The sequence below is a fragment of the Coccinella septempunctata genome, chromosome 4 (assembly GCF_907165205.1).
Source record: "Coccinella septempunctata chromosome 4, icCocSept1.1, whole genome shotgun sequence".
Classification (NCBI taxonomy): Eukaryota; Metazoa; Arthropoda; class Insecta; order Coleoptera; family Coccinellidae; genus Coccinella; species Coccinella septempunctata.
Genome location: NC_058192.1, coordinates 1,623,211 through 1,646,980, shown reverse-complemented (window position 1 = coordinate 1,646,980; position 23,770 = coordinate 1,623,211). Strand labels below are relative to the sequence as shown.

General features: G+C 33.1%; 10 protein-coding genes and 6 non-coding genes across 17 annotated transcripts; 6 read left to right on the top strand and 10 right to left on the bottom strand.

The window, feature by feature from the left end:
• Nucleotides 1–26: 26 nt before the first annotated feature.
• Nucleotides 27–1,346, bottom strand: LOC123311056 (protein cornichon). 2 transcript variants are annotated; one of them, XM_044894814.1, is made up of 3 exons: nt 1,155–1,345; nt 816–1,072; nt 27–314 (listed from the first exon to the last, which is right to left on the bottom strand). In XM_044894814.1, the coding sequence occupies exons 1-3, from the start codon at nt 1,302–1,304 to the stop codon at nt 287–289; spliced, it is 435 nt and encodes a 144-aa protein (XP_044750749.1). In that variant the 5' UTR covers nt 1,305–1,345; the 3' UTR covers nt 27–286. The 2 variants fall into 2 exon arrangements, with proteins under 2 accessions (XP_044750749.1, XP_044750748.1); XM_044894813.1 differs by having other exon boundaries at nt 27–1,072; nt 1,155–1,346.
• Nucleotides 1,347–1,511: 165 nt separating this feature from the next.
• Nucleotides 1,512–3,146, top strand: LOC123311196 (ribosome biogenesis protein WDR12 homolog). The gene is made up of 4 exons (XM_044895019.1): nt 1,512–1,672; nt 1,730–2,032; nt 2,164–2,665; nt 2,733–3,146. Exons 1-4 carry the CDS (start codon nt 1,623–1,625, stop codon nt 3,123–3,125), a joined length of 1,248 nt encoding a protein of 415 aa, XP_044750954.1. The 5' UTR covers nt 1,512–1,622; the 3' UTR covers nt 3,126–3,146.
• Nucleotides 3,147–4,290: 1,144 nt separating this feature from the next.
• LOC123310740 (dynein regulatory complex subunit 5-like) lies at nt 4,291–6,607 on the top strand. The gene is made up of 7 exons (XM_044894378.1): nt 4,291–4,468; nt 4,525–4,910; nt 4,968–5,120; nt 5,177–5,283; nt 5,518–5,702; nt 5,793–6,046; nt 6,106–6,607. Exons 1-7 carry the CDS (start codon nt 4,291–4,293, stop codon nt 6,325–6,327), a joined length of 1,485 nt encoding a protein of 494 aa, XP_044750313.1. The 3' UTR covers nt 6,328–6,607.
• Nucleotides 6,608–6,766: 159 nt separating this feature from the next.
• On the bottom strand, nt 6,767–6,837 carry LOC123312627. Its single transcript, XR_006537664.1, has one exon. It is a non-coding gene; the product is annotated as a small nucleolar RNA SNORD36 (small nucleolar RNA).
• A 723-nt stretch (nt 6,838–7,560) lies between these two features.
• Nucleotides 7,561–7,629, bottom strand: LOC123312631. Its single transcript, XR_006537668.1, has one exon. It is a non-coding gene; the product is annotated as a small nucleolar RNA SNORD18 (small nucleolar RNA).
• A 162-nt stretch (nt 7,630–7,791) lies between these two features.
• Nucleotides 7,792–7,860, bottom strand: LOC123312629. The gene has a single exon (XR_006537666.1). It is a non-coding gene; the product is annotated as a small nucleolar RNA SNORD18 (small nucleolar RNA).
• A 187-nt stretch (nt 7,861–8,047) lies between these two features.
• LOC123312630 lies at nt 8,048–8,116 on the bottom strand. Its single transcript, XR_006537667.1, has one exon. It is a non-coding gene; the product is annotated as a small nucleolar RNA SNORD18 (small nucleolar RNA).
• Nucleotides 8,117–8,312: 196 nt separating this feature from the next.
• Nucleotides 8,313–8,381, bottom strand: LOC123312632. Its single transcript, XR_006537669.1, has one exon. It is a non-coding gene; the product is annotated as a small nucleolar RNA SNORD18 (small nucleolar RNA).
• A 910-nt stretch (nt 8,382–9,291) lies between these two features.
• On the bottom strand, nt 9,292–11,812 carry LOC123311446 (60S ribosomal protein L4). The gene is made up of 6 exons (XM_044895431.1): nt 11,651–11,812; nt 11,162–11,342; nt 10,553–10,923; nt 9,874–10,244; nt 9,636–9,795; nt 9,292–9,466 (listed from the first exon to the last, which is right to left on the bottom strand). The coding sequence occupies exons 1-6, from the start codon at nt 11,651–11,653 to the stop codon at nt 9,335–9,337; spliced, it is 1,218 nt and encodes a 405-aa protein (XP_044751366.1). The 5' UTR covers nt 11,654–11,812; the 3' UTR covers nt 9,292–9,334.
• LOC123312628 lies at nt 9,530–9,597 on the bottom strand. The gene has a single exon (XR_006537665.1). It is a non-coding gene; the product is annotated as a small nucleolar RNA SNORD18 (small nucleolar RNA).
• Nucleotides 11,813–12,190: 378 nt separating the features above from the next.
• LOC123311238 (protein asteroid) lies at nt 12,191–14,590 on the top strand. Its single transcript, XM_044895085.1, has one exon. It carries the CDS (start codon nt 12,239–12,241, stop codon nt 14,423–14,425), a length of 2,187 nt encoding a protein of 728 aa, XP_044751020.1. The 5' UTR covers nt 12,191–12,238; the 3' UTR covers nt 14,426–14,590.
• LOC123311239 lies at nt 14,437–15,891 on the bottom strand. The gene is made up of 2 exons (XM_044895086.1): nt 15,564–15,891; nt 14,437–15,512 (listed from the first exon to the last, which is right to left on the bottom strand). Exons 1-2 carry the CDS (start codon nt 15,809–15,811, stop codon nt 14,603–14,605), a joined length of 1,158 nt encoding a protein of 385 aa, XP_044751021.1. The 5' UTR covers nt 15,812–15,891; the 3' UTR covers nt 14,437–14,602.
• A 111-nt stretch (nt 15,892–16,002) lies between these two features.
• Nucleotides 16,003–17,303, top strand: LOC123311240 (protein lifeguard 4-like). Its single transcript, XM_044895087.1, has 4 exons — nt 16,003–16,446; nt 16,499–16,604; nt 16,656–16,807; nt 16,862–17,303. Exons 1-4 carry the CDS (start codon nt 16,199–16,201, stop codon nt 17,109–17,111), a joined length of 756 nt encoding a protein of 251 aa, XP_044751022.1. The 5' UTR covers nt 16,003–16,198; the 3' UTR covers nt 17,112–17,303.
• Nucleotides 17,304–17,709: 406 nt separating this feature from the next.
• Nucleotides 17,710–18,488, top strand: LOC123312044 (60S ribosomal protein L35). The gene is made up of 3 exons (XM_044896232.1): nt 17,710–17,858; nt 18,002–18,138; nt 18,219–18,488. The coding sequence occupies exons 1-3, from the start codon at nt 17,856–17,858 to the stop codon at nt 18,448–18,450; spliced, it is 372 nt and encodes a 123-aa protein (XP_044752167.1). The 5' UTR covers nt 17,710–17,855; the 3' UTR covers nt 18,451–18,488.
• A 499-nt stretch (nt 18,489–18,987) lies between these two features.
• LOC123312042 (N-terminal Xaa-Pro-Lys N-methyltransferase 1) lies at nt 18,988–20,091 on the bottom strand. Its single transcript, XM_044896231.1, has 2 exons — nt 19,514–20,091; nt 18,988–19,445 (listed from the first exon to the last, which is right to left on the bottom strand). The coding sequence occupies exons 1-2, from the start codon at nt 19,981–19,983 to the stop codon at nt 19,076–19,078; spliced, it is 840 nt and encodes a 279-aa protein (XP_044752166.1). The 5' UTR covers nt 19,984–20,091; the 3' UTR covers nt 18,988–19,075.
• A 251-nt stretch (nt 20,092–20,342) lies between these two features.
• Nucleotides 20,343–23,736, top strand: LOC123311992. The gene is made up of 9 exons (XM_044896154.1): nt 20,343–20,542; nt 20,604–20,757; nt 20,810–20,962; nt 21,018–21,250; nt 21,332–21,554; nt 21,616–21,741; nt 21,794–21,975; nt 22,056–22,293; nt 22,348–23,736. The coding sequence occupies exons 1-9, from the start codon at nt 20,412–20,414 to the stop codon at nt 22,834–22,836; spliced, it is 1,929 nt and encodes a 642-aa protein (XP_044752089.1). The 5' UTR covers nt 20,343–20,411; the 3' UTR covers nt 22,837–23,736.
• The last annotated feature ends 34 nt before the right edge of the window (nt 23,737–23,770 follow it).

Below are 23,770 nucleotides of genomic sequence, written 5' to 3'. Positions count from 1 at the left end.
TGTGTGCAGGAAAATGAAATGATCAATGGCTGTACAAACAACAAATTTTATTGTTTAAACTTACAGTTGGATACTCAAATTATTTGTAAAGGAAACAAATTAAAACGTATACCCAATTTCATATTTGTTCGAAAAAAAAAAACAACAAAACTGGTAATAGTACTGCAACACTGGATTCGGTTTTTATGTTCACTTCCATTGAAAATTTTCTGGACTATTTAGCTTTTAAAAACCGAAATCCTCCAATTTGTCTTTTTGAAATTTACCTCACCTTCAGCTGGATTTTTCAGGCTGATATTAAAGAGTATATCATTCTGGAACAAAGACTAGTATTAGGGACTTCGGTTTCTAAACAGAGCTCTCAAAATATATCATCTTCAGGTAAAAAATGCCAAAAGAATCACTAAATAAGTAGTGGTAGATACCACTACACGACAAAATATATGCCCTATAAACAATTGGAAATATTTTTCTATATCCATTATAAAGATAACTTTCATTGTTGAAACAATAACTATGTAGATTGCTAATATCATAGATTCCATATAAAGCATTTCAGTCTATAATTAATATTTGAATCTTTTCCTCAGATTTCATACATCAAATACAGTTCATTAGAAACTCAAGTTAGTGGAAACTTACGAAAATAATATTTTCTTGGGAAATAGTAGATGATTAACTAAAATCCTATAAGTACATTGCAAAACACTTACTTAAAAATTGGAATAAAAATTGTCCATTAAATTTGATTCAATAATACACAAAAACAAAACTATCACGTTATTTCAGGTTCCCTTTCCAATGATATTACATACCCATATAGATAATAGAAAAATGATAATAAATAAAAGGCCAACTTTATCCAGCCCTCTCTTTGACATTTGGTAAGGACATCAGCATTCATTATGCTAGTTGGATCGTACAATCCTGGTCCTGACATCACCGGCCTAGTTCTATATCGGTTGACATGATAAGCCAACAGAGGTATGTTCAACATGAGAGAAAACCATTCCCCAGAACAAGCGAATAAGAAGTTGAATAGTAGATGCAGTAAATACTCCGGCAGAACCAACTGGAAAATTTTAGTGGTCAGAAAATTCCATTCACCGATAATACTATGCAAATGAGATCAAAAATAACATTTATTTACTCACTGGGTTCAAACTATTACATTGATCGATCGGATTTTTATAATCTGTTTTCAACTCATCGAAAGCTATAACGTGGAATAAGGAAAAAAATATAAGAAAAGCATCTACTATTAATGCTATAATATAAGAAAATGCCGAAAAATTAAACGCCATTGTTCAGCCGCTCCTACTTGTCATTTTACAAATAACATCGTACATAGACTAACATTACACTAAAATACTCTTCTCTTTGTTTCTCTTCTTCCTACCGAATTTGACCTCAAACATTTGTTCTTCTATGGATGAATCATGGAAAGGTCCGACTGCGTCAAGAAGAAGAGAAAATTTTATGAGCATTTTATCAACATTAAATTCTTTGATCTAACCTAAAAATAGTTAGGTTAGGTTAGTTCATGTTTAGTTTGATGTTCTGGGTTTTTCCTGATTATTTTTGCGTTTATATCAGTTGCTTTTGAATATATCCGTTGAACCATGAGCGAAGAGGGTGTGATGGAAATCCGTTTGATTTCCAAACAAGAGGCGTAAGTAATCAGTAGTCCTACAAAGAGAAAACGATAAAAACTTTTCGTTAATTTCAGATTCGCACTTCCAGACATAGTTCAAACAATTCCTAAAAGTATTGATAAAAACTCGCTGAATGAAATAGTGAAACAATTATTGAAAGAATCACACCTTGACTCTGTGGAAGATTTAGAATTTGATTTCATTATAGTAGGTGAATTATTGAGGAGTACAGTCGGAGAACATTTGAGCGAGAAATCAATATCTACTGAATCAACTGTTGATATAGAATATGTTGAAAGAACTCCAGCTCCTGAACCCGAAGATTCAATTTTACATGATGACTGGGTTTCTAGTATTCATACATGTGCTGGTAAATGGTAATTGAATTAATTCTCCTTTGAAAATAGGTGAAAAACCTAAGCTATTTTACATTAGTTGTTGAAGCCGTTTAAGTTATATATTATGGCCATTCAGCCATTACCTAATACCTAATAGAACAAATTTTTAGGATTCTGACGGGATGCTATGACCACTCTGTGTATTTATGGACATCTCACGGTAAATCTATTGTTTCAATCAAGAATCATTCCGATTTTGTGAAAGATGTTAAATGGATAAGCAAAGATGACCCACAGAAGGGCTTCGTTAGCGTGTCAGAAGACCAAACAGCAGTATTATGGTCATGGGAAGAAGGCACAACAAAGGCTAAAAGTGTCTTTGTCTTAAAAGGTCATTCTAGAGGAATAGAATGTGTGGATGTCAGTCCAAACACTGAGAAACTGGCAACTGGTGGTTGGGACACAACTCTCAAAATATGGTCTGCAAGTTTAGAGAAAGATGAGGAGGAACCAGCACTCAAAAAAAGTAAAAGTAAAGATAACGTTAATGTGAGAACACCAATCAACACACTGGAAGGTCATAAACAAGCAATAACTTCAGTTCAATGGATGGATCCTCACAATATTATCACAGGTTCAATGGATCATACTGTTAGGGTTTGGGATGCTGAGGTGAGAATTTTTTTGTTTAGTTGAAAATCTAAAAACTTGTAGTAATATATCCTTCAACTTTTTTCAGTTGAATGGAATGAAAAATGAGATAATAGGTCATAAGGCTTTCCTTTCCTCAAGTTGGTCACCGTTAGCAAACAGTTTGCTAACCAGTTCAGCGGATCAATATATCAGATTATATGACCCTCGATCTACCGAAGGTGCCATCTGCAGATCTTCATTTATATCTCATACGCGATGGGTAAGTTCGGTGGAATGGAGCCCATATAGCGAGTATCTGTTTCTGTCTGGAGGTTATGATAGTAAAGTTATGATGTGGGATACAAGAAGTCCCAAGGCACCATTATTCAACCTACAGGATCACATGGGAAAAGTTTTCAAAGTTGACTGGTCGAATAGAAACTATCTTCTTTCAGGGGGTGACGACAACCATGTACATATATTTAAAAATAGGAATTGACAATAAAATTTGTAAATACAAGGACTCCAATCATTTCAAGAACTCTGTATCAATCCCCTTTCTCTCTATGTATGAGTATGTTGTAACTACAAGCCAAGTCCGAAAAAAAAATTATTCATTTAGCTATATCGACCCGAGTCATTTTACTCACTAATTCGAGGTCGTAGATCACGAATATGCAATTAGATTTTTTGTAGGATCAGTATTTCGGAAAATAAATCACTTTAAGTGCAAAATTTCGAAAAAATTGGTAAACTTTGAGGAGCTGTAGCAGCCAGAAAGAAGGCACTGGACATGAGCTAATTTTTTTGGTGATAGATTGATCCTTTGCGAATAAAAAAATCCAATTTTCATTCACCTACTGCGAACAGTTGAGATTTTATGATTTTTTCCGCGAAGGTCGAAAATTTACGATTTTCTATCGACCATAACTTGGAAAATAAATTGTTTTTAAAATATCTGTTTGCATTATGGTGTTCTTCGCCCTCGAATTAGTGTACAATAAGTTTGGTTTTGATCGGAGACAAAAAAATTTTTTCAAAAAATCGAAATTTTTCCATACATATGTATGGAAAATTTGAGAAAATTTTCGATCTCTCCGATTTCCACCAAAACTGGAGTATTTACTAAATCGAGGTCGTAGATTACGAATATGCAAACATAGTTTTGCTGAGAGGATCAGTTTTCAAGTTATATGGTCGATGGAATATCGAAAATTTCGGACCTTCGCAGAAAAAAATCATAAAATCTAAACTGCCCGCGGTAGATGAATGAAAGTTGGTTTTTTCTATTCACAAAGAACCAGTCTATCAACAAAAACTCAGCTAGTGTCCAGTGTTTCTTTCCTGGCTGCTACAGCTCCTCAAAGTTGACCAATTTTAGTCCAATTTTTCCACTAAAAGTGATTTTTCCCTAAAATACTGATCCTAGGAAAAATCTAATTGCATATTCGTAATCTACGACCTCGAATTAGCCAAATAAAAGACCAGGGTTGAAATCGTTCGAAAAATAAAAAATAAATCGAAAATGCTGCTGCCCGCGCTCGCTGTTATGTCATCATTCTAACAAGATTTTCGTATCTGCGGAAACCAAACTGTTTGATCCATTCATATGTTGAAGAATTTCGATCAAACAATTATTTCAGCACCAACAATATACGAGTAAAATGAAGGAAATATTTCCGAATACCATTAATATAAATACCATTAAATGTTACCAAATTAAAGATGGTTTCTCTTGTACTAAATCTAGAATAAAATGTCAAAATTTCGGAGAATGGTGCAGAGATTTGCCCAAAACTCTCAAGGAATTAAGTATTCAATCCATTTCAGACAACTGGGAAGGCGAGACTAATAATTATTATTGATTATTAAGGAGTAGTTCACAAGTCTTTTTACAGATAATCCACTACTCGATGAAATATGTTCACCAGAAGACAGATGTATACTTTTGAACATCCTTCCTACAAACTTACCACTCTGTATAACAGTTCCCATAATCAACGATAACTTTTACTGGAAAAAAAGTGCCCTGGAAAGGTGGCCCCACTTAATGCCCACGAATGTAACTGAATGCGATATGTTCACGTTCCCATCCAAGGCAATCGAGAAAAAATCATTCGATTGCGATGATGAAAACATTTCAGACACGAGTTTGTACACGGAAAACAGTTCTGAAAAAACTGGAGTGTTCACGGAAACGAAGAGCTGGAAGCAGTATTACCTAGAGAACCATATTAAAGAATACTTGGAAAAACTGCAGCCTGAAGAATACGATCCAGAAGAGGTATTGGTAAAATTTTTCGAATAAATTAGACAAAAACCCTGAAAACTGAATTCTTAGATGAAGAAAATCTGCGATATTTGCGGGCCTTTCGTTAAGTCTCTCCAGATAGAAGAATTAAGGAGAGCAGATAAGGATGGTTGCAGAATACCGATTGGTTCTGTCCTGAGCGGCCTCCCTAAACTACAAGAACTGTCGATTTGCTTCAAAGAGGTTCATAAATGTATCTGCTGATGAAATTTTTTAATAACCAACGTAAATCCTTCCAGAAATACATTGGTTTCGAGAATTTCAACTGGAGCGTTATTCACCCATCTGCTAGAGACATAAAAAATTTGGCTAAGGGTTTAGAAAAGACAAAACTACTAACGGTGAGGTAAATATTTATTAAGTTTAATTCAACAGTTTTTAATCATCAGCACAAATCATGTCAAAGCATAATTAAGAAATGATAATTTGAAATTGTAACATTAATCACAGAAAGCACATTTCAGACACTGTAATTCAGAGAGAGCCTTTAAATTATGTCCATTCTTTCTGAATTTCATTTGTAGTGGAGTTCCAATATTTCTATGTAGGAAATTACAAGTTTTTCTGTAATAAATTACAGAATCCTCAACTCAGGCCTAGAAAGAAATGAATGTATCCCAATACTAAACTCTCTAAGGAAATACGACAATTTAAACATCCTGGATTTCTCTTACTGCAGCCTAGGCAATGAGGGGACCATATCATTATGCAGATTCATCAGAGAAATGTCTGTCAAAGAACTTTCGCTCATTGATAACAACATAGGTCAGTTTAAAGTTACATTTTTTTTTTTCTTTTTCTAACACCAGTAATTTTTCACTGTGAGGAAATATTTTGAACATATTGAGTTACCAGGTGACGAAGGTGCCGAAGCTATAGCATTCGTTCTTCACAACCACGAATGCACCCTCCGGTACCTAAATGTAAGAATGAACCCCATCGGCTCGAGGAGTGGTAACTTGATACTTGAATCCGTACTGTTCAATAGGAATTTAAAAATACTGGATTTGAGTGCCTGCAATATTGGTTTTCAGGAAGCCATAGGGAAAGTTTTACGAAAATCTTCATCCTTACAGGAATTATATCTATCGAACAATCCCATCGGTAATGTAAGTTACAGATGCGTTCATTGCGGGAGTGGTGAAATAAAAACTTTATTATTTTAAAGGAGGTCGGCAACGTCATATTGAACTGTTTGAATTTCAACAAAACACTCAGAAAAATTGATTTGAGGATGTGCAACATACACTCTGAACTGCAACATAAAATAAATGAGAAGATAAAAGGAGTTGCCGAATCAAGTATTTTAAAGTTTCTAGAAGAAGATGAAAGTGAACCTGAATTCAGCGATAAATGTAGAAAACATTTCGAGGGAAGTTTTGAAGAATGATTGTATAGAAATTGAAAATAACCGGTAAAATTATTTGGCTCTCGTTTCTTCTCACTATCATGCATCAACCGAAGCAATTACTCGAAATGTTCTGAAAAAAAAAAGTTATATAAGTATTGCAGAAATCGAGTTACCCTTTTTGTTAAATAATGACTATAATGAAAATTTCAGAATTAAAAAGCTCTTTGTTGACCAACACTAATTTTATGGACAAAATAATCTCATCATTTTTTTTTCAATAAGCGATTCCGATTTTTTCATGAAAAACTAAAAAAATAAATTTCTTACCAAAACAACATCCTGATCTTCTTATCCCTTTTCATTTATGTCCAGAAACCAATCGAATTTCAACAGGGAAAGTCGATTGATTGATTAACTGCAAGAAAAAAATATGTATCAGGTTTATACGAAAACAAATGAAGTGAATGACTCGATTGAAAATTTTCAGTGTTAAAAAGCTCATTGTTGCCAACATGTAATTTCTGGACAGAATGGTATCATCATGTAAACTAGTTCTCTTATAAATTCAAACTTGGGACACTTCAACTTCCAAAACTAAAATATCAGCTGATTATCCAAATTTACCATCTTTTAGATGAAATAATGCTCCTACTTACCAATTTTATTCTTCAAGACCCCCTTTCTTGCAACCACCGTGACGAGCAGGAATTCTGAAAAAAACGAAAATATATACACAAAAACTCTAAAAATGTAAATAGAAATAATTGAATTTCAACTGAGGGTAATCAGAGTTAAAAAGCTCGTTGTTTGCCAACACGGTTCTTATGGAACATTATATAATATTCATCATTTTGTGTGCTGCTCGATTTTTCCTCAAAATATTTTACTTAAAACCCACCTTATTTTTCACATCAATCCTTTATATGCGGTCAATGAATTCTTCACAGGTTGACAAGACAAATCTGAAATAAATTCCTTATGAAATTTCCATCACTTGAACAACAGTAATAATACTGATAATTAACACTTCAGTAGTGAATGTCAACAAAAGGTAATCATGGTTTTTCATAACCCAGTGCTCAATGCATATCATCATCTAAATCCCATTAAATCAGTGCTGGAAATGAAAAATAGCAGGCAAATAATCTTACCTTGATTGAATTAGAAGAATAACCTTGGTCAGTTTGGTCTCAGGTTTCAAAACACCTGAAAAAACAAGGAGGAATTTAAATAGGTGCATTAATGATACACAGTGAAATTAAACTATGAAAAAATTTCAGAGCTTTGTTAGAAAAATCATAAAACTTCATAAACACGGACCAAAGCAAATCATCATTGAAATTTTCAACAAGATGAAGGGTAAAAAACAAGGAAAAATTTTAATTACCTCATTTCTCAACTCATTCTGGATAAAAGAACAATTCTTGATTCCTGTAACAATTTGTCAAAATTAACACAAAAATATGCTTAGAGACGTTTAGGTTTGTTTGGAAAAAAAAGGGATATTTCAGAGCTTTGAAAATGAAATCATAAAACTTCATAAACACGGACCAAAGCAAATCATCATTCAAATTTAAAAAAAAAGTCTATAAAAAATTAAAGCTCTAAATGAATACAAATAATAGAACAGAAACATATTTACCTCCATTCCAACCCTTTTGGGATAGTAGAACACTTCTTGATACCTGAAAAAAAAACTCAAAATCAATAGAGAAATATGCTCAGGGACATTGAAGTTTGTTGAAAAAAAAACACGGTTATTTTCAGAGCTTTGAAATTGAAATCATTACACTTCATAAACACGGACCAAAGCAAATCATCATTCAAATTTTTTAGAGCAGATGGTTCTTAAAGAGTGGAAGAGTATTTGTAACGAGAAATTTATAGTCTGTAGTACACATTAGAATAGTTACCTGTATCGAGGCAAGTGTCAGGAAAATTCAATTTTCCCTCAGCATCTGCAAGAAAATACCAAAATTAACAAAAAATTGGCATACATTGAATTTCATATCAGTTTCAAAATTGCTATCAGAGCTTTGAAAATGAAATCATTGAACTTCATAAACACGGACCAAAGCAAATCATCATGCTATTTGATGTAGAATCATCATTATTAATTGAAGTAACATACCTCTTCTTCAAAGGAGATATAAATCAATGAATGAGCCTCCAGAGCGTCCTGAAACAAATTTATATCGTATAAATATTGCATCACTTCAAACAAATTTTTTTTTGTTCAAACAGATAAATCAGTATTGAATGTCAACAAAAAGTAATCACAGAAGGTCAGAACCCAGTGCTCAATGCAGAATCATCATGATAAAAATAAAAATTAACCATTGGTTTGTATCATAGATATAGAGAAATTTCTATGGTGTAAACCTAATGTAAGTTATGATTTCTATGATTGAAACTACAGAAATTACTGGAGTAATCCCATAGAACAAGAAATCCATAGAATAAAATTGTCAGTAATCTCAATAATGTCTACAGTTTCAATCATAATTTATAATTTCCGACCAATTCTCAGAAAATAGAGGGATAGAAATAATATTCACCTTATTAATGTGCCTACAGTCGTAAAGCCCTCAAGTGCGACCTGAAAATAGACAAAGAATCATACAATTTTCTTTCGAAAAAACAAATAAGGCTTTTTTGAACAAAACATCAGTAATGAATGTCAACAAAAAATGTAATCACAGTTCTTCATAACCCAGTGCTCAATGCAAATCATCATGTGTAGAATTCAATCAGTAGCTATTTATTTTTTATTAATATATATTTTCATGATAAAATTAACTACTCACCTCAAACATTTCCACTCTACAAAGGAAGGCATCGTAGAACCTATAATAAGAAAAATCTCATCAATTCATCGTCTAACAAAAAAGAATTTACCTTATATGAATCACAAGCACTATAAAATACATACCAGAGAATTAGATCAGTCACAAAAGCTGTTAAAAAGAGGGAAGAAAAAGAGTTGAAATTAAAGACACCACATCTTTATCATGTTTTATTACAGGATCATAACATTAAAAAATCTTTATTTTTTTGAGGCTGCTTTTTTGACTGGAGCCTTCTTCGTCACTTTCTTGGCAACTTTCTTCTTTTGTTCAGCCCTCCTTGCCAACAGCTTAGCTGTTTTAGTGACTGCATGATCTTCGGGTAAGGTGATCTGAAAATGAAAATTATCAAACTTGGTCCTCCAAGTTATAAGTACAAAATCGAACCAATCGATAAGCTCAGAGCTTTGAGTTAAAATCATTGGACTTCATAAACACGGACCAAAGCAAATCATCATGATAATCGAAAAGTTCAAAATGCCTCAATTCCAAAACACTCACCCCACGTTTCTTTGCGAGGAGTTCTTCCCTCTGCAACTGTCTCTTTTTCGCCGATAAGATGGCAGCGCGTTTAAGAACTGCAGCATATGGATTGAGTTTCAACATAGCCTTAGTGTTACGCAATGGGTTAAGACGACGTACACTGCGCACGATCTTCTTCCTGGAATAATAAATTTAATGGTATAACAATGTCCATCAGAGAGTCAGAAACGACTTTGAAAGGCTCGGCAATACTTACTGTGGAGCACGGAGCACACTCCTGATTTCATCGGATTTCAAGAGCCTTGAAAGGTCAGTGTTAGCCATTTTAGGTTGGGGCAAGGTGTAACCCTTCTTCTCCCCAGATGGAGTCTTGTATGTGCCGAAAAGTTTGTCCAATCTCTGGAAAGCAGACTGTGTCCAAATGACAAAACGTCCTACATGACCACCAGGAGCGAATTTCAACAAGTTCAATTTTTCAACATCCATAAGGTCCACTCCAGGGATGTTACGGAAGGCCTTCTTGAGTCCTGAATCCTTGTGGTAGACAATAAGGGGACCTGTCCTCTGAATACGCCTGCGGTTACGCATCTTACCTTTGCCAGCCCTCATTCTTTGGCTCTTGTAGACCTTTAATGGAATGGAAAAATATCTTCACCATTCATTCAATCGATATAATGTAGAAATTTGAAAGTTATAGAATTTTTTATTAAATCACAACTGTAAGTGTGGATGTAATCATGTAGATAAATTAATCCTTCACTACTAACTACATCTTCATCCAGAACCACGAACAGGAGAAATAAATTTACATTTTTTCAAAACCAATCAGTTATATCGATAAAATGTCTCATCATGGTCATAAAAACAAACTAATCCTGTTCATGACTTCCTTCAAAGCTGATCGTTTTAAAAACAACTTGATTAAATTTTTTAACCTTCTTGACATCGTCGAAAGCCTTGATCCTCCTCAAGAAGGCAACAGCCTCCTTAGTTTTGGAGAGTTCTTGAACCTTATCAGAAACAACCAGAGGGAATTCTGGAACTTGTTCAATTACGTGTCCTTTGCTCATAACCAGAGCTGGAATACCACTGGCAGCAATAGCAGAAGCCAAAGCGTAACGCCTCTGGTTGATGTTGACTCTACGGTGCCACCTGCGCCATGGCTTGGTGGGGGCGAACATGCGACCTCCTCTACACATGTTACCGAAAGCTCCCTGACCTGAACGATGGGTACCACCGCCTCTTACACGTGGAATACGTGCAACGGCCCTACCAGTACCCCATGATTCGGCAGATGTTTGATGACCTGGTTTGAGAATTTTTTTTTATAACATTCAATTATCGAGTATACTATCAATGACAATGAATTACATGACTTAATGTATCTATTTGAGATTGAAGCACCTCTTTGTGAAAACCGACAATGATGTGTTGATTATTTGAAGCGATTTCAGTTGAAAAGAATGAACAAAATTTTAACGTTACATTTTTCAGTATTGAAATAAGACATTCCTTATTTTTATAATAAGTGTTGGGGTACTTACCGGCCTTTTCACTGACGCAGTAAGGCTGCCTATGGTTCATAGACACTTGCTGTTGTACAAAAGAGACAACATCAGGCCTTATTGGGGCTCTGAACACTGCCGGTAAAACGACATTTGCATCTTGGATTGGTTTTGCCTTCTCGTCGAAGACGCTGATGAGAGGACGCGCTGCACTCAGCGACTGAAATATTTAACAGCAATTAGAGGTTAAATCGACATGAGCTTTGTAGGTATATTATCATCATCATCATCATCCATGAAACATACCGACTGGATTAAACAGGAAATGAGTGTGACTGAAGGAAAATTTAGAATTTGGAATATTCGAATATATTGCAATCAGTATTGAATAGATTAACATCATGATACCATACGAAACACGTGGACTGAAATCTTTACAAGTTCCATTGAAAGTTATAAAATAGTCTACTTTCATATTAATATTGAATTCAACAGATATTGAAATCGACGCATAATTGTTGAACTTACCATTTTAACGTTAAAAATTATTCACAAGTAAATCTTTCTTAAATACACTACGACGGCTTACAGATCCGCCATAAGAAGGAAATGGAAGACAGCGATCACAGATTTAGTAAAATATTTGGAACTTGTCAGTGTTCCCAACCAAACGCTCATAGAAACTGATGACTTCATCAAAAATTTGTTCTCCGAAAATTTGATTTGAATTTATTGAGTGCAATGGATCAAAGTTCGGAGATTATTTTATTTAAATATAAGGTGCATTTATGTGTTTTCACATATAAAGAAGACTGATTCTTTTGTTAAATGAAACTCTCAAGAAACACCATTAACATAAGAAATACATTCGACGGCAGTATATTTGAATAAATCGATTTTCTAAAAAAAAGGTATCGATTTCTTTCAAAATGATCAAAATAATGTTGAAATCTTGATATTTTTTTTTATGTCCAAGCAAAAAAAAAATAACTTCTGCAATCTGTGGTTATTTTGAAAAGGACCTACCTCCATGATCCAAAGAGGTTATGAAAAATTTCGAGGTTATATAAATAAATGATTTTCCTGAAGTGTTTATTGTCTGGAAGTAAATAAAGTATGGGTGTGAGAGGTTTTACAACATATATGTCCAAACATTCGCACCTTTTCCATGAATCATTGGAGTTGAAAAATTGTTACATTGTTATTGATGGAAGTGGTGTGGCAATAAATTTGTATGTCTGGCATACAAGGTCCAACGATTATTATGGAGGCGATTATGATAATTATTCTAACACCGTATACAAATTCTTCAACTTACTGAAAAAATGTAACATTACTCCCATAATACTTTTTGATGGGGGCTATGAGAACCGTAAATTGAGAACTGTCTTCAGTCGTATGAGGAGCCGAATATGTTCAATCAAAAAAATGAATAGTTCATCAGGAAAAAATATAACAATTTATCCTTTGTTCACCAAGGAAATATTCCAAGATATAGCGTTATCACTAGGTATCAAATGTATAAGAAATGACCATGAAAGTGATAGTGAAGTTGCCTGCTTAGGAAGGTACCTAGACTGCCCTATTTTAGGATATGACTCAGATTTTTATTTTTTTGACACAGTCTACATACCATTCGATAAATTCGAGATGAGAACAGTTGGCCAGTATATTAAGGAAACTAAAAGTTTTGAGCATCACATACCTTGTGAAATGTATAGGATTGATAACTTTCTAAATCATTTTGGTGGCTTAGACAAGACAAATTTACCTTTACTTCCAGTACTCCTAGGAAATGATTATGTGAAGAAAAATATCTTTTCAGCCTTCTACAAACATGTTAAGTTGAAAAAATCAAAATCTGAAAATGATCAACAAAGACTGATAAAAACAGTTATCTATTGGCTTCAACATGAAACCTTCGAGTCTGCTGTTGCAAAAATTTTAGGACGCTTTAAGGCAAAAAGAAGGAGATTCATATCATTCAAACTCAAAAGTGCTATGAAGGGATATCTACAAGTAAGTAGTACAATAATTGAATGCCTAGAAGACATAGGTGTTACTACATGCAAAGAAGAGAATGATATTAATATTCTCAACATTGAACCAACATTTGAAGATGGGGAAGAAGAATCTAATTCTGATGCCAGTGATTGTGATAACTTGGAAGATAGTTCAGAGTTGAGTGAAATGGAAATATCTGAATTGGATGAAAACAACGACTGTGACCTAGGAATAGATTTTGATTCTGAAAGTCCTGAAACTGTATCAAGTGATGATTCCTGTTTTATAGAAAAATATAGACAATGTCTGCTACCCCAATGCTTTGCAGATATTAAATGGAAAAACATGTATTTTTGTCTTCCACTAATTGAAAACTATGTTGATCCTAACAGTCATAAGATAAGTTTGCGTATTTTAGTTAGTATCCATAAAATCTTGAATCCACTGAAGGACAAACCTTTGATTTGTATTTGGAGATGTGAAGATACAAGTATAAAAAGAGAAAAACAAGAAGTTTGCAAAGATGATCTACCAAACTTGTCAGATATACAAAAATTAGATAAATATCTACGGAAGCTTTACTTTTTTGAAATTCTCAATATCGATGAGACATACCAAAAATTCTTGGACATGTTCCCTTCTGATTGGCATTTATTCTTAATATCTCTCTACTACTGGAAAGAGAAATCAGAAAAAGTGATAGACACATCTTATATTTATTCTATGATTATATGTGCAATAGTTCGTAATTTTGTTGATTCAAAAATTGGATTCTGCAGGTCTCCAAAAGCATTCGCCAGAAAGTATAAAGTTAAGAATGTAAATGCCTTGAAATCCACTAACGTTGTACCTCCAGAATCAATTATAGAATCCTTGGAAAATATTGAATATGATGAGAGTGTATTGTGTTTACGAGCATTGTTAAATTATTTTTGTTTACAGCCTAAGAAACCTATCGATAAAAGGTTGAATGAAGCCTCAGTTGTTGGTTATTATTCAGAATTTCAAAGTTGTGCCCTACATATAAAATATTTAAATGCATTACTCTGTTTTCCTTTTGAAAATATGGCAATTTGGAATTTTTTCAGTGGTACATTCTTATATAATAGTGTGGTAGATTTTAGAAGAAGGTCTAACCTGAAGTCTTATATAGAAATTCTATTCAAAGATTGCACAACTGTTATTTTCAGTTTACAACTAATAATGAAGTACATAGAACAATATTTTGGTGAGATAAGTGAAAGTGATGCCAAGAAACGAAGAAAGAAAAAAAAAGCTAAGCAAGGGAGAGATGATTAAAAACTAAGTGCTCTGAAAAACTAGGAATTCATTCATATGATATATTTTTATTACACAGTTTTACTAGCCCGTAATTGATTTCCAGAATAAAATTTATTTTATTCAAATCATAACTTCACTTGAAAACGTGCTATGAGCTCAATAAATTTAACTTTCCACAAATTAGTGTGAAGTTTATTATTTATAATTAACCCCAGCCAAAATTGCGATATATCCATTGACATAAAAGGGAGTGTATAATTCTGAATCCCAATCACGTATAGGTCTATTATTTGAAAATGGATTTTTTTGAATATCTAAAAGCATCTTCATTTCAAATATCTGCAATCTTTTCACATCTTCTTCCAGTTCTCGTCTTGTATATGCAGTTAAAACAAGAGGTGCTTTATCACTAATCAACTTTACTAAAGACTTTCCCCAAGTGTCTTGCTTATTGTCAGACTGAAACTCATGCAATCCAGAATTTAATGCTACTATGAGATGTGGCTCATCCAAATTTTTAGTATTATGATAAAAATCATTCACACATTCAATTTTAATATTGTTACAAGTATGCTTAGGGCGTTCACTAAGTATGCAATCAGGACCAATAAAAATAAATTTACAACTTTTCAAATCCTTTATCCAACTTTTTAATAGGAGAAAATTAGAATTCCAATCTGCTGCTAACTCAGAAATATCTGCACCCACTACATGAACTACCAGATTATCAAATTTTGAGTAACGTTTTTTTAAAATATCACATTTTTCCATACTGTAAATTATTGTTAACATGGTAGCAAAAATATCCGCAACATATATCTTCAAAAGAGTGTCACAAATCTCTGACATGTCCACAAACATTTCTAGGCATTCTTGAATACTATTTGGTAATTTTTCATTATCAGTATCAATTTCTTTCAATTTCACCTCTATCTTGTTTGTTTTCACATAGAAACGATCATAATCTAAACATAGTTTTAAATTACGACAAACTGTTGAATGGGATTCCTTGTGTTTTGTTTGATGATCCTTAGAGCAATAAGCAACACATAAACAACTTTCACAGTCTTTCAGATTTTCTCTGGAGAAACAAACTGCGCATACCCTAGGAAACATCCACATCTGATTCTCATAAGGCAACATTTTACGAACTAACCTCTGATCTAAATACAATCCTAAGCTAGTCCTGAATGATCTCCATTTATGGTACCCGCAATCAACGGTGAGATTAAAAAATTCATTTGAATTTGCTAGTAAACGGCAGATTTGTTTATGATTTTTCCAATCACAGATTTGATGTTCTTTCGAGCAATAAGTTATACATCTACAGGAGCCACATCGCTTCATTATCCCCTTTTTATATTCTTTACATACATGGCATATACTATTGTAAAAAAAATCCATTATAAAAGCAAAATAAACTTTTTTTGACACTTTTCGATTTAGGGTTAGGGTTAAGTCAAAGAGCACAGATTATCGTAAAAAGAGAAGAGAACTTTTTGGTGAGTCGAGATTCCTGTATTTACGACATAGATAAATAACAGTGTCAGAGAAAAAAAAGTTTTCAAATTTTCATCATTGCTCCTCAGTTGTCACTGTTGTCAGTCAGTGCTGTCAAAATCATATTTTTATTTATATAAAAATTGATAATTGTGGTTCACGCGGACAAAATATCGTGTATAAAGTGAAAAAAATTAATTAAACAAACACAAGACAGGAATATAGAGCACTATCTATTTGGAACAATTCATTCGTTTTATCGATTTCCAGCTATCATAAAATTCAAAAGACATGGCATATGTTCCAATTCTACAGGAAGATTTTGAAAGAGGTGGCAAGATGGATGATGATGATGATAACGAGTACAATTTAGAAGATGATTTTGCATACAGAAATAATGTTGCAAATGCTCCTAAGGCTATACGTCTTGGGTTCATGAGAAAAGTGTATGGTTTACTGACTATGCAATTGCTCTTGACAACAATTGTGGCTGCGGCCTGCATGTACACAATTCCATTGAAAACTTTCGTTCAAACAAAGTAATTTTGCTGAAGTCAATGAATTTTTCCAGCCTAACTGTTACTTTTTCAGTGTTTGGATGGTGTCCCTCAGTATGATATTATCTTTTGTACTTCTGATAGCCCTACACATCAAAAGAAAAGACACTCCTGCTAACTTAATCCTTTTGGCTGGATTTGTGAGTACTTACTTAATGGCACTGTTCACTATTGACTTTTAAATCTTCCAGACAATTGTTGAAGCTTATACTATTGGAATGATCGTTTCTTTTTATGACAAAGAAGTTGTTATTCAAGCACTGTTCTTAACATTGGCGGTTGTTGGAGGCTTAACATTATTCAGTTTCCAAACAAAGAGAGATTATTCGAGTGCTTATTCAGTGTAAGTAAATGTCCAACAAAAATCAATGTTCTGTTTAAAAACATGTAATTTCAGGCTCTTTGCTGGACTTTGTGTTTTGTTTATTGGTGGAATTCTGCAATTGTTCCTTCAGTCGAATGGATTAGAAATGATAATTGCAATTGGAGGTGCTTTCTTATTTTCAATGTTCATAGTTGTGGATACTCATTTGATGATGCACCATATCTCACCTGAAGAATATATACTTGCAACTATAAATCTGTACTTGGATATAATCAATTTGTTTCTTCACATCCTACGCATTTTGCAAGCTTCAAAAAATTAGGTAGATAAAAAAGTCCAAGTGACCTAGAAGTATTGTTTTAATTTTTAAACAAGAATGCTTTCCTCTTCAATCAAGATTTTTTAATAATGTATTGATAAATTCCTTGTTCTATTTAATAATATACATGTGACTAAATGTGATTTGCACCAGAGTTTACTTATGCAGATGTTGAAAATATATTTTTGTTTCCAATTGTATTTATTTTTGCCTTTTATCATATATGTTACAAAAGTCAAGTAAATAATACCTGAATTTCTCATAAGCCACCATATTTTTAAAGAAGTACTGCTATCTGTTGTTCATTCAATTCCGCCTATCTGAAAAAAATTTAAAGTATATCCCGAGACAACCTCTGGTTACTCATTTTGTGAGCAAAGATTACAGATTTCGGTCTGCTTTTTGAAATTCGAATTTTTGAATCCAAAACACAGAGGAAAACTGCACTGAACTCTGTTCTTGATTTTGAGTTGAAAGTGTTAATACTTTTATCGTATTATTATTCAGTTCATTTATTTTTATTATTTATCATCTACAAAGGAGCGTATTTTTTGATATTTATAATATCAATATATTATTTCAATATTATGTTTATTTGCTTTAGAACTATGGAGGGTCCATAATGGGAACATAGAATATTTTTTTATTTTATTTTCTTATGTTGGTGCCACTTCTCTGAGAAAGTAATTTCAAGCATCGTGTTGATATACCAACCTCTTTGAACTTTCGGTTAACATAACCACCAAGATGGTAAATTATAATTTATATTTTTCATCCCTATACATTTCCGTTATTTGTGTGAAAATTCTTTCATTTGTATATTAAGCCAATTGTAGTAGTAATGTAGTTTTTCATTTCGTTGATGCTTCATTAATCGTAACTTTATATTTTAGGGTAAAGTTAAGTGCTCAGATTTGAGAACAAAAGACAAAAAAGAGCTCACAAGGCAGCTCGATGAGTTGAAAAAAGAACTTACAAACCTGAGAGTAGCGAAGGTTACTGGTGGTGCTCCCTCCAAACTTTCGAAAATGTAAGTAATGACCCCCATCAATAAATGTAACATTTTGGATCCTGTGGAGAAGTACATAACTAATTCATTTGTTGTTTCAGTCGTGTGGTCAGAAAAGCAATTGCTAGAGTGTACATTGTTATGCACCAAAAACAAAAAGAGAATTTGAGAAAGTTGTATAAAAACAAAAAATATAAACCATTGGATTTGAGGCCCAAGAAGACCAGGGCCATCAGACGTGGATTGACTAAGCATCAACTCGCCCTTAAGACTCCTAAAGACATAAAGAAGATGTCAACGTTTCCCCCTAGGAAGTTCGCTGTTAAGGCATAAACTGATGTAAAGTAAAAAATATAAGTTTTCTTAAAGTATAAAGCATTTTTCTTCATTATTCCCCTATGTGTTATTCATAATTGAAAGCTTTGAGATGCAGTAAAAATCTAGAGAAAAACTTCAGAATGCTGAATCAAGTAATTTATATTATCATATTTTTTCTTTTGAATGTCCGCGATATATTTTTGATATCAAAGAAAAGCATTGGTACAAATTTTGGGAAAGGTTAGCATAATGGTTACTCCACATTTAGGCATATGATACAGAGATTAGGGAGAAAACCTCATGGCCCAAATACTCGAAATCACTTCGTCATACATCAAGTGTGTACTCTGTTCTACTCCCTGGAATGTGGACCTAGTGGTGGTGTAGTGATATTGAATTTGTTCGCATATGTCATGAGTAAAACTTACATAAATTATTTCATGCTAATAGTACAATTTCTATTATTATTTAATTGAACCTAATGCTTACAAGAACTAATTATATGTGAAAGAAAATTTTAATAAATCAGAGGTAAAGGTAATCAAAACACCCTTTTATTATAAACACTGGAATTTAATCTTAAAAATCACATTTTAAAACTGACTAACAATGATCACAGTATGTTGAGGCTTTTTCTGATTCAGTTGTTCTCCGATTCATGTGGTTGTCCATTTTCTTTTGATCCAACTTCTGAAGAACCACTTTTGGATGTTAGGCAAACAAGTTCTTCAACTTCATTATTTCTTATGACTTTGTTTGGAGGCTCAGTTTCGTCTTTATCCAAACCTTCACTTTTAGGTCTTAGAACAAACATGTAAACAGGGTATAGGCATTTGGGAAAGTCATGCTGTTTGTGTTGTTTGAAACAGTTCAAACCAGCTTCATCAAATAACTTCTTTAGTAAAGATATAGGCCTAGTAAAAGAAGAATCATTTTTATCCATTTCTATAGTACCACTAGATGTTATATTTTCTTTCACTATTATAACTCCATCTGGTTTCAATGCTGCCCTAGAAATCACAAAATCTTTATAAGTACTCTAATAGTTCTGCTCCTCTTAGTAATAGATTAGACTTACTTGCAATTGTTGAAACATTCAACCAAATCGGAATCTGTCAAGTGACCAAGAACCCACTGCATCCAAATAACATCATATTTTCCTGGATCGGGTTTGAAAGATTGCAGACCAGTAGAATATAAATTACATAATCTTCCTGTTCCTTCAGTTCCAATGTAAGCTTTAGCTTTAGCTATGAAATTACTGTTCTGTTCCACTAGGTCAACATTTTCAAATAAATCTATCAGTAAATGCTTGGTTACTCGACCAATTCCAGCACCACAGTCTAGGGCATATTTATTGCCTGGAGGTTTATTCAGTCGAAATAACTGTCTGAGAAGAAGTTTAGAACCTTTGATATCTTTCTCAGATATAGAAGAAAATCCTCCTAACATTCCATCAACAGTTGGTGGTATTTCTGCCCAGTATTCTTGAGCATTTTTATAGAAATCATCTTGGCTACAGTCCATGTGTTCAATTTCCGAAGACATTACGAACAGAAGTTTTATCACATTCGCTAGATATAAATATTTGCACCAAACCAAAAAACGAAACTAGAGAAATCCCGCAAACGGCATAATAAACAACGATCACAGATCATGAAAAATCATTTGTCAGTTGTCACTGCAAATGTGATCTGTATCTCAGATCTTTTTTTTTATTGATCTGAGATCCGTATACTACTCAAAACACAACCAACAAATAAGTACGAAAAAAAGATAAAATGAAGGAACTTTTGATATACGTGTCCCTGCCTATAAAATAAAAATATGGTAACATTTACTGATTTTAATCAGGTTGTTCTGTGGTACTACTTTCAAAAAATATTTGATGTCTCATTTCTATGGTGTTGGCATAATTAACCTAAAATTAAACGGCCTCCAAACAAAAGTATCTTAATTCGATTTTTTTTGAAGAAATGCTTTCCCGACGTAAATTGAAACTTCGAATTAAATTGGTTATTTTTCTATGTTTTTCATTGTTTTTACTTGCATTATACACCGTTATAACATATGTTTTTCCTCAAGAAATTGATAGAAAAACCCTTCTGTAAGTATTGGGCCAATGTGAATCAATCAAATATGTTAATACTGATAATACTAAATTACAGACGACAAATAGAAATGAGTTTAGCCAGTGAAAATGATTCACTGTTGTGTAAACCTCCGAATTTACCTATTTATTCTCCAGAAATGATGAAATTTGTTCATGATGTGCATCCGATAGATTGCAAATTATCTGGCAAAAACTGGGTGAAATGTAAAGTGAGCGAAAACGATTTTCTTAAAATGTATTATTAAAATTTGATAAATCTAGGGTTCCATATGTTCTATCCAGGAAGAAGCTAAAATTGCTCATGGAAAAATCCAATGTGTTTTCACTGATATACTTCGAGTAGATGATTATGAAAATGTTGATGGTAAATCTACTGTTACTGATGATACATATCAATTAACTGAAAGTGATGTGGTAAGTGTTTGTTCAATTTATTCTATTTCTTATTATATATTGATCATTGCTGTAGGTCAAAGTAGTTTGTAACTCGTTAAAGAGCAAGTGGTCTACAGTTTTGACAACTATTAGAAAGAATGATACTATTTGGAGAGAGTCAAGTTGGAATAAAGTTCCAGATGAAGCTCTGAAAATGAATGTCCTCATGTTTGGGGTCGACTCTGTTTCTCGAAATCTGTTTATGAGAAAATTGCCCCAAACCTACAGTTACATTACTAAAAATTTGAAAGGTGTTGTTTTGAAAGGGTAATTTGATTTTTTCATTATCTCTCTTTAGCTTCTTCTGATTATGAGTGAAATGAAGAAATTTCAATTTTTACCTTATAGCTACAACATTGTTGGTGATGGCACACCTCAAGCTCTTATCCCAATGTTAACAGGTAAAACAGAATTAGAACTACCAGACACAAGGAAACGTTTTCAAGGTACTGAATTTGTCAATGCATACCCTTTCATTTGGAATGAATTTAAAAAATCTGGTTATGTGACTGGTTATCTAGAAGATATGCCACTTTATGGAATTTTTACCTATAGATTGAATGGATTCAAGGTAACTATAAACATAGAGATTTTTGAAATAAAAATAATCTTTCAATATTTTTGACCAACAGGAAACTCCTGCAGACCATTATATGAGGCCTTATTACTTAGCAGAACAATCTGAACATAAAAAGTGGCCTAAGTTCTGCACTGCCAATACTCCTCGACATAAAGTTATGACCAACTTTATCAAAGATGTGAGTGGAAAAAATAATCACTACCAACATATATTATACAATTTTTTTTCAGTTTTACAAAACATATCAAGCTAAACCCAAATTTATGTTTGGTTTTCATGGAGAATTATCTCATGACGATTATAATTTGGTTGGTGCTGCAGATAGGGACTTCAAAGAATTTTTGTCAGACCTGAATGAATCTAATCTTTTGAATAATACAATTCTAGTAGTATTTGCAGATCACGGGCATAGGTGAGGAATATTATACTAGGGATACTGGTATAATAATCAAGAAATTAGAGAAGACAGCAATGAACTTGGGAAAATTGCAGGTTTGCTGAGATAAGGAATACCCTTCAAGGAAAACAAGAAGAGAGATTACCATTTTTTTCGATTATACTTCCCCCTTGGTTCCAGAAAAAGTACCCTAAAAATTATAAATATTTAAGGAACAATATTGAGAGACTTGCAACTCCTTTTGATGTTCATGCAACGTTGAAGAGTATACTCAACATTAGTGTCAATGAAGGGGTCAACAAGAATGGGAGATCCATTTCTTTATTCACAGAGGTAATGCAAAAACCCTGTACAGAGAAAATACTTGTTTTTTTTTTTTTTTTGCAGATACCAACGAACAGAACCTGCTCCAAGGCTTTCATAGAACCCCATTGGTGCGCATGCTTGACTTGGCATCCCTTAGAAATAACAGACCCAATCATATCCAAACTGAGCGACACATTAGTCGCTACTTTGAATAACTATACCGCTCAATATCGTAATCTTTGTGATGTATGGAAGTTGCATAAGGTGAATTGGGGGAGTAAGCTCTTGGCAAATGAGAATCTGGTCAAATTCAAGCAAAATTCTGATCGTGACGGTTTTGCAGCCGATTTATCAGCTGATACTCGGGTTGAAATCGAGACCTATCAGATAAACGTAGAACTTATGCCTGACGGAGCTTTGTTCGAAGCCAGCATAATACACAGAATTCAAGATGACATTTTTTCGGTTAGGATAAGTGACATAAGTAGAATAAACATGTATGGAAAACAAGCAAGGTGTATCGAGGATAGTTATCCACATCTGAGGAAATTTTGTCACTGTAGAGATTGATTAATGAGAGAGTTCAGTATTATTGATAAAATTTAGGTCTTTCGTACCTATTCTAGTCATTAATTTCATCGGCAAAAGTTTACTTGAGCGCCCATTCCTTTGAATAAAGTATTGTACAAAAACTAGGATTGCTGGACATATATCCGTCAAATTGTGATATTTTCGCCATTCGACGCTCGAATAACTTGTATGTTTATGTATATCCAAAAATTTGATTGATTTTTCACTGTACTGAGTGAGCCTAACCTAACCTCAAAATTATTAATTTCTATGATCATCCAAAATTGACTCGCGTTACTCTCGATAACATAACTCAAACCTTTTCTTGGTAACAACCATTTGAATCATTATGGTTGATAAAAAAAATCTAAGATGGGCGCTGAAGTGAACAGCAGCCTACTGACCTAACCTTTTGTATTATTTTTTTTTTTTTTTGTATACAATTCGATTAAGGAACTTAAGTATTAATTTAGCAAAACATAGGCGCTTCTTTCTATACCTTTCTTTTCATATTGAATTATGAATTTTTATTGAATATCATATGTATATTGAAAATTGAAATCTATCAGTTAGGTTGAACCCGCCTTCGTTGAAATTTTATGTTTTTGAACTGGAACAGCAACTAGTCAGTATATTCATTCAAGCTCTTTTTTCATAAAACGTTGATATATGACTAAATGTCCTCCTGTCCAGTTTAACATTTCCGTTTAATAAAACTCGAAATGTGCCTTATATGGCTTACTTTATTCAATTATGATTTTGCGAAAATATTAAAGAAACAGCAGATTCAAAAAGTATTATTTTGATGCTTGTACAATTTTGTTTGTGAAGTATTGTTTGGATTTTTATGTACTATGTCTCTTTTATACAATAAGGAAAATATAATAAGCTTAAAAAATATGTCAACTTCTTTCCACGGAGCCCTCTTCCCACA

Bases quoted from the DNA above. Each gene is read 5' to 3' on its own strand.
- LOC123312042 (XM_044896231.1), bottom strand. From the start codon at position 19,983: ATGTCTTCGGAAATTGAACACATGGACTGTAGCCAAGATGATTTCTAT. The intron at 19,446-19,513 runs GTAAGTCTAATC...TGTGATTTCTAG, and splicing joins GAATGTTTCAACAATTGCAA to GGCAGCATTGAAACCAGATG.
- LOC123311238 (XM_044895085.1), top strand. From the start codon at position 12,239: ATGGGTGTGAGAGGTTTTACAACATATATGTCCAAACATTCGCACCTT.
- LOC123311239 (XM_044895086.1), bottom strand. From the start codon at position 15,811: ATGGATTTTTTTTACAATAGTATATGCCATGTATGTAAAGAATATAAA. The intron at 15,513-15,563 runs GTTAGTTCGTAA...GATGTTTCCTAG, and splicing joins GGATTGTATTTAGATCAGAG to GGTATGCGCAGTTTGTTTCT.
- LOC123312044 (XM_044896232.1), top strand. The intron at 18,139-18,218 runs GTAAGTAATGAC...TTGTTGTTTCAG, and splicing joins CCCTCCAAACTTTCGAAAAT to TCGTGTGGTCAGAAAAGCAA.
- LOC123311056 (XM_044894813.1), bottom strand. From the start codon at position 1,304: ATGGCGTTTAATTTTTCGGCATTTTCTTATATTATAGCATTAATAGTA. The intron at 1,073-1,154 runs GTGAGTAAATAA...AAAATTTTCCAG, and splicing joins AATGTAATAGTTTGAACCCA to TTGGTTCTGCCGGAGTATTT.
- LOC123311446 (XM_044895431.1), bottom strand. The intron at 10,924-11,161 runs GTAAGTACCCCA...TTCTCAAACCAG, and splicing joins CTGCGTCAGTGAAAAGGCCG to GTCATCAAACATCTGCCGAA. The intron at 10,245-10,552 runs GTTAAAAAATTT...ATTCCATTAAAG, and splicing joins CTTTCGACGATGTCAAGAAG to GTCTACAAGAGCCAAAGAAT.
- LOC123311196 (XM_044895019.1), top strand. From the start codon at position 1,623: ATGAGCGAAGAGGGTGTGATGGAAATCCGTTTGATTTCCAAACAAGAG. The intron at 1,673-1,729 runs GTAAGTAATCAG...CGTTAATTTCAG, and splicing joins TTGATTTCCAAACAAGAGGC to ATTCGCACTTCCAGACATAG. The intron at 2,033-2,163 runs GTAATTGAATTA...ACAAATTTTTAG, and splicing joins CATACATGTGCTGGTAAATG to GATTCTGACGGGATGCTATG.
- LOC123311240 (XM_044895087.1), top strand. From the start codon at position 16,199: ATGGCATATGTTCCAATTCTACAGGAAGATTTTGAAAGAGGTGGCAAG. The intron at 16,447-16,498 runs GTAATTTTGCTG...TTACTTTTTCAG, and splicing joins AAAACTTTCGTTCAAACAAA to TGTTTGGATGGTGTCCCTCA. The intron at 16,808-16,861 runs GTAAGTAAATGT...ATGTAATTTCAG, and splicing joins TATTCGAGTGCTTATTCAGT to GCTCTTTGCTGGACTTTGTG.
- LOC123311992 (XM_044896154.1), top strand. From the start codon at position 20,412: ATGCTTTCCCGACGTAAATTGAAACTTCGAATTAAATTGGTTATTTTT. The intron at 20,963-21,017 runs GTAAGTGTTTGT...TCATTGCTGTAG, and splicing joins AATTAACTGAAAGTGATGTG to GTCAAAGTAGTTTGTAACTC. The intron at 22,294-22,347 runs GTAATGCAAAAA...TTTTTTTTGCAG, and splicing joins CCATTTCTTTATTCACAGAG to ATACCAACGAACAGAACCTG.
- LOC123310740 (XM_044894378.1), top strand. From the start codon at position 4,291: ATGAAGGAAATATTTCCGAATACCATTAATATAAATACCATTAAATGT. The intron at 5,121-5,176 runs GTTCATAAATGT...AAATCCTTCCAG, and splicing joins TGTCGATTTGCTTCAAAGAG to AAATACATTGGTTTCGAGAA. The intron at 5,284-5,517 runs GTAAATATTTAT...AATAAATTACAG, and splicing joins ACAAAACTACTAACGGTGAG to AATCCTCAACTCAGGCCTAG.